Source organism: Rattus norvegicus, chromosome X, assembly GCF_021556685.1.
Source record: "Rattus norvegicus strain SHRSP/BbbUtx chromosome X, alternate assembly SHRSP_T2T, whole genome shotgun sequence".
In the NCBI taxonomy this organism is placed as follows: Eukaryota; Metazoa; Chordata; class Mammalia; order Rodentia; family Muridae; genus Rattus; species Rattus norvegicus.
This window is the reverse complement of record NC_141554.1, coordinates 36,912,720-36,918,805: the sequence shown is the minus strand read 5'-3', so window position 1 is coordinate 36,918,805 and position 6,086 is coordinate 36,912,720. Positions and strand designations below refer to the sequence as shown.

Genomic DNA, 6,086 nt, shown 5'->3' with positions numbered 1-6,086 from the left:
TATGTGGGTTACCTTACTTTTCCCCAGATACAAAGAACAGGGAGGTGACTAGGACACAGGCAGTCTGTGTACCCCTTGTGTTACTTGGAACAAACAGAAAGAATTCCAGCATGTTTCCTTGGGCTCTCGATACAGGAAAATCCTCTGTGTCTGGGTAATCCATGGGACCAGTGATGTCAGGATGTAGGTAGTGAAAGTTGCAGGGAGAAAGGCCAGCTTTCTGTAGTCAACCCTTCCCTAGGCAGAGATTCCCCGCAAGTAACTGGATGCCTATAAAAAACCTTCCTTTAGGAAAGATCACTCAGTTTCAGGTTGGCACTTTATTCTGCCTGTTAATGTTCTGCCATTGTGTCTTTTTCTTTTATCACATGAATTGGATTCATTTCCTACTTGATCTTATATTTCTTGTTTTTCAATGTAGGGGAACCAATTACTCATTTTCTTTTATTTTTCTGAGGGGGTTGATGCTTTGTTGGACAGGTATGTCTCCTATAGTAAAGGGACAAATGTTATCAGCTTCAAAGGCCTCTTCTGTCACCAGCTTGGTCTGCCCTTGTGCTCCTCCAATACCCAACTGCCTAAGGCTACACTTCATTGTGGAAATAGTCAATGCCGCTCTGCTATCTTCAAAGTCCCCAGATGTGCAGGTCCATCAGGTACAAAGGTGTGTGGATACAAAGACACAGAAGAAGGGGTACATGGGGTAACCCAGACTTCTGTGGTTCTAGGAAGGGCTGAAGAGCCTCAAGCCAAGGCAGTGAGTTTAATGCTAAGAAGTGCACTAGTGTGCAGCCTAAGCTAGACGAGGAGAAATAGGACACACTTGAGGACAGGGTCTCCTGACACAGGGATTCATCTTTGGAAGCCTGAAGTGCTGTCCTTATAAAAATGCAAAGCAGATCCAAACAGAATTACAATGATCTTTAAAAGGGCAGAGTTGGTCTGAACATTGATTTTAAAAAATGCTTTATCAATTAGAGACAAGATTTTTTTCCTGATGATATTTATTTCATAAATGTAATTATTTTCTAAAACATATTAAAATAGAAAACATGTTCTTTTGATCAATTTATACAAAGAAAATACCAATATAGTAATAAAAATACTGAAAATATATGAAAAGCACCAGAACATTAGAGAAATTACACTGGCAACAATTCTAGGAATATATTTTTTATAATTGTACAATAAAGTGCTATTAAATCCAGTCAAAATTAGTGGCAAGATATAAAAGTTATGATTTTATGAAATTTGAGACTAGGTTTACCAGCATTTGCATTTTCGGCTAGTTGCAGATCAAGCTAATGATCTTTTATTAATGTTTTCATGGAAAATGTATTAATTTCCATTCCCGAGTGAAACCAAAAATCGAAATGAAAATCCCTGGTAATTTGATCATGAAAAGGCAATGACATGATTAAAGATAAAATTATTGATCAGAATACCAAAAATAATCATGCACATGTGATTAGACTAAACCAAATAAAGACAGGACAAAAATCAAATGTAACAATATAGATTAATCAAGATTAGCAGAAGAGTTCAGTTACTGTTGACATTATGTTAATTTCCCAAAGTCCTTTTTAGTCACATTCACCACACAGAAATGCTAACAAGATGTTACTCAGTTCAACTGACCAGACAACAAGCAAAGAAGGGTATTTAGTGTGTCAACATGATTTTCTTATGAAACGTTAAAGGGACACTGTTAGGACAATTGTACTCCTCATCTTGGCTAATTAACTGCTTGTTCATCTGATGAGGAATCAAAAACATGGACAGATACTTTGGGATGAGATTATATTAAGGCCCCAAATCTACCACTTGGGAAGTCACTGTGAACACACAGGGACACAGACACTGTGCACAGCACTTAGGGTGGACTGCAGTCTGTTTCACATCTGGAGGTGGCAAACTGAAACAGAAAAACCCAAATTAAGACAAAGTATCACTCTAGTGTCCGTTTAAGGTTTTATTTCCTCAGCCAACATTTTAAGGAGCTCGCTTACATCACTCCTCCAAACTTGGTTTGGGAATCAACTTCCTCAAGCTGAGAGCTCCTGACTCTACTCCTGAGGAAATTAAATCTCCAAACATGGCTAAATATTCATTTGCTAGGCAGAGTACTTTTCTTCTGAAAAAGGCAGATAGAGATTTGAACCGAAGTGACAGAAACTGATCATGTTAATGATAACAAAGCTCTTTCATTAGCCTCTGCTTCTGCAAGGTGCGTTTGTGTAGGAATTGAAGAGCCATCTGAGTGGGTCTAAGTACACCAAAGGCAGAGTATTGAGTGGGCCAGAGAAGCCATCGGGAGTCATAGTTCCCATTCTCTCAGCCTCTCTGCTTTGCTTTATATCTGCACACACGAATACTTTCCAACGTTTCCTTCTCACCAACCATTTTAACAAGGACCATTTGGAACCCAAGGCTACTTATAGTAATGGACATCTAAAACAGCCAGACAGTCAAAAAATATTACATAATGCCTTTCATTTTAAAATGAGGGTGAAAGCGGTATAATCTGTGGTCCACAGAGGAGACTCCTTTGCCCTGGAATGAAGACAAAGATGGAAGAATGGACAAGTAGGCCCTTATAATAAACCAGGCAAAGGGCTCAGTGTCCAAACAGCCGGACCAGCATGAAACTGCATAGAACTGACTAGGGGGGGGCTCTTTCGGAGATGTTCCTTCTGGGCACTGATAAGAGAAATCAAAGAAGATCCAACCACAAGTACCTTTTCATATTGTATCAAAACAGAGTATTCATTAAAGAGCCCGGATTACTAAGAGGCAGGCCGCTCAGTGACACCGAGAAACAAAGGCTAAGGAGGTTTGGCATTAAATAGCTTTACATTCCAAAAGAATTTTGACTATCATCTGGAAGGAGTTCTCAAAGTTACAAAGTCATGATTACATAAATTACTCTGTTTAAGTATGCTTCCTTTTCAATATACATATTTTACATACATAGTATAGAAAAACTAATAAGCCAGCTCAGCTAGTAATTCTGTAATTTAAAAAAAAGCAGACTACATTTTCTTTTGGCTACAACGAAGAAGCATATTACTTAGACTTTTCAGCTCAGCTCGTGTATTTACATGATAGAACTTGGCTTTGAAAGCATTCAAATGAAAAAGAAAAATAAATTACGTTCAAGCTATCAATTTATACGATGCATATACCTTTACTTAGTTTCCTAACTAGCTATAGTCCCTAATCAATACCTTGAACAAACTAGCCAAAGAACTTGTTTTCAAGATAGGCACCCTTCTATGTACTGCATTATCTTTGTAGGAAGCCCAGATGTATAGTAGGAGTTCTGGTAGTTAGGTGGAAAGTTTGGGTGGGGTCTGTATACCTTCTCCAGAAATGTCTGAAGGAATTTTAGGGTTTTGACCAGGTGCACTTCTTTAAATGTATAATGAATAAAAGAAAGAAACAACAAAAGCAAGCAAGACCATTGTTAAGGTAAGCAGTAGCTGCTGGAACCAGATAGAGCGCTGCAGTTGGTCTTCGAGTTTCCTATTGCTTTCTAGTAAGCGATTGAGCTGAATGGGGAAAAAAAAAGGATGAGAGATTGATATCAATAAAACAATCATGAGAGTGCCAAACTGGAATATCAGAACTCTAAACACTGAAGGGATGGGGCCCATCTACTCTGAAAGGTTGGGAACTAGAAATACAGGGGAGGCATCCGATGATGTGTTTGGTGGAGACGTATGTCTCTGATGCTCTATTCTAAAAGGTCCAATTTTCTAGTTGAGATGGGAACAGAGAGTATTCACTTCCTGGAGGTCCAGACACCTTTGAGACTTTTATCTCTTCAGTTTCTCTTTTCTTTTGGGCATCACATCAGGCACTGTCCTGGTAAGTAAGCATCCCGCCACTCAGTTCTATGCATGAAGGCCCTTTACTTCTTTCAAATTGAAAGCATTAGATGGTGTTTTTTTCGTGTCTTTTGTACTCACCAAAGCACCATGTGCTTTACTATTTGGCCCTGATTCCGTAGTAAAGTTGCCAGTCTTTAAACACTTGGAAACCTTCTGAAAGGATCCTGCCACTTACCATTTCTGATTGCCTCTTCACGAAGAAGAAGGCACTTCCAAGTCAGGTACGGTGGCTCATACCTGTAACTCTAGCACTTGGAAGGCTGATGCAGGAGGATTACAAGGAGTTCTAGGCCATCATAGATTCAAGGTGAGTCTTAGTCTCAAAAACAGCCCTCCTCCCAAAAAACCCCAAAACAAACAAAAATGAACAAAAATCAACACCCCCAAAACAAAAATCAACACCCCCAAAACCAATACAAAACAAAACCAGAAACCCCAACAAACAAATTCTAAACCCTGTAAAGGAAACAAAACCAAAACCAAAAGAGGAAGAAAGAGATGGACAGAGAAGAAAAACCAAATGTTGGTAGTGTCTGTTAAAAGTTTCCATTTGGCTAGTTGAGCACAAATGGCCTTGTGGCGCTGATCAGCACTAGCGATTGTTCAGTGAGGGAGACAGTGTACTTACTTGTAGGTACAGATCTTCACTGGTTTTATCTGACAGGGCAGAAACGCTGTCCTTCAGCATCAGACTGTTTGGTTTGCTGCTCTCAACTGTATGGCATCTTAACCTAGGAAATTCAAAGGAAACATGACTTCTTCAAAGCTTTAGTACCTATGTTTCTTTTTTGATTTCCAGAAAGCAAACTAGGAAATGCAGAGTTAAATGCAAGTGGCTGTGTATGAAGAGAGGAAAGGTTTGATTCCTCTCCCTAGTCTCAACTCAGAAAGTAGCTCCGTCTATAGTTATCTATTTTCTTCCAGGGTCTTTTTTTCTCCACTGAAAATCAAAGCTGGGCCTTTGTGCCTGTTTCTAAACCACTGAACTTAGCCTCAGTCCCCTTTTAGCTACCTTATGTGTATAAAGAACACAAAGAACTAGAGGCAGGAGGCTGTGCGGACTGCCTACTGCCCCAGGGGACTCAATAGAAAGCCTTTTACAAATTGTTCAGTAGAATTTACCCAGATTACCTTTCAATTTCTGGAATGGAGGGATGGTGCTTTACTTGAGCTTTTAGTACCAAAACACCAGGATCCCTCCCACCTTCTAGGTGGGAATAGTGATTTTCTTTGGATAGTTTTAGAGAAGGCAGCCATTACGAACTGGTAAAACCCATAGCAAAGAAAATAACGCAACTTATGTTTAACAAGACCCCTTATTTTTGAGTGTTTCATAAGCACTCTGGGTTAATATCAGATTCTTTTTATGTAACTCATTCTTAATATTTCAACAATTTCTTATGCCTTTCACCAAACCAAAAAGATCTTGAGTCTTAGGTCACCACTGGAGTACATAGCAAAGCTCTGTTTCATGAACACAGCAAACTAAACTAAACTAAACTAAACCAAAACAAACAAAGCATGACCATTTTCGTTCCTATAATTTGAAATTTTATGTATGTTATTAGTTAATGAAAAGCAGGAGTACCTCTCCCCAGAGTGTGACCTGCATAATCTTTTCCAGTGATACCAGAAATACATTATTGTTAACTTTTTCCTTCGTTGAAACCTGGTTTCTCTATCCATGTAATCCTCAAAGCCTGATTGTCCTGATGCAACTTCCTAGCGCTGTGTTAGGTCTCTGTTGCCACAGCCACCTTTTTCTTTTGTTTGCCAGTGCAGGGGATGGAACCCAAGACCTTGCATATATAAGACAAGCACTCTAATACTGAGCCATCTCCCCAACCTGTTCATTTAAACAGTCACTTTCAAACCTCAAGACAGGCTGGACATAGTGGAAAGCACTTGTAATGCCAATACTTAGAAGACTGAGCCACCAGAATTGTCACACATTTCAGGCTAACCTTGGCTACATAATGAGACCATGTCCCACAAAACAAACACCATCCCCCAGGCCAACAAGATCCCCAATACAAAACAGAAATAAAACCACTACCCCAAGCAAACTAGAAAATAACAACAACAAAAACAACAACAACAAACTAAGACCCTACAACAAAAAAGAAGCAAGACTCCTTCATCAACCTCACAGTTGCTCTTCAATCTGCAGCACCTCTAGTTTAGCCCAGAGGT

At 39.4% G+C, this 6,086-nt stretch overlaps 1 protein-coding gene across 2 annotated transcripts in view; it reads right to left on the bottom strand.

Annotated features, from left to right (window-relative positions):
• Nucleotides 1-986: 986 nt before the first annotated feature.
• Mospd2 (motile sperm domain containing 2) overlaps nt 987-6,086 on the bottom strand; it is a 41,830-nt gene continuing 36,730 nt past the window's right edge. Inside the window, exons 14-15 of one of the 2 annotated variants that reach the window (NM_001398727.1) lie at nt 4,522-4,624; nt 987-3,551 (exon numbers count right to left, since the gene is read on the bottom strand). In NM_001398727.1, the coding sequence (NP_001385656.1) occupies nt 3,414-3,551; nt 4,522-4,624 (241 nt within the window). In that variant the 3' untranslated portion in view covers nt 987-3,413. The remainder of the gene's footprint in view (nt 3,552-4,521; nt 4,625-6,086) is intronic. The other variant, XM_087600282.1, reaches the window with a different exon arrangement.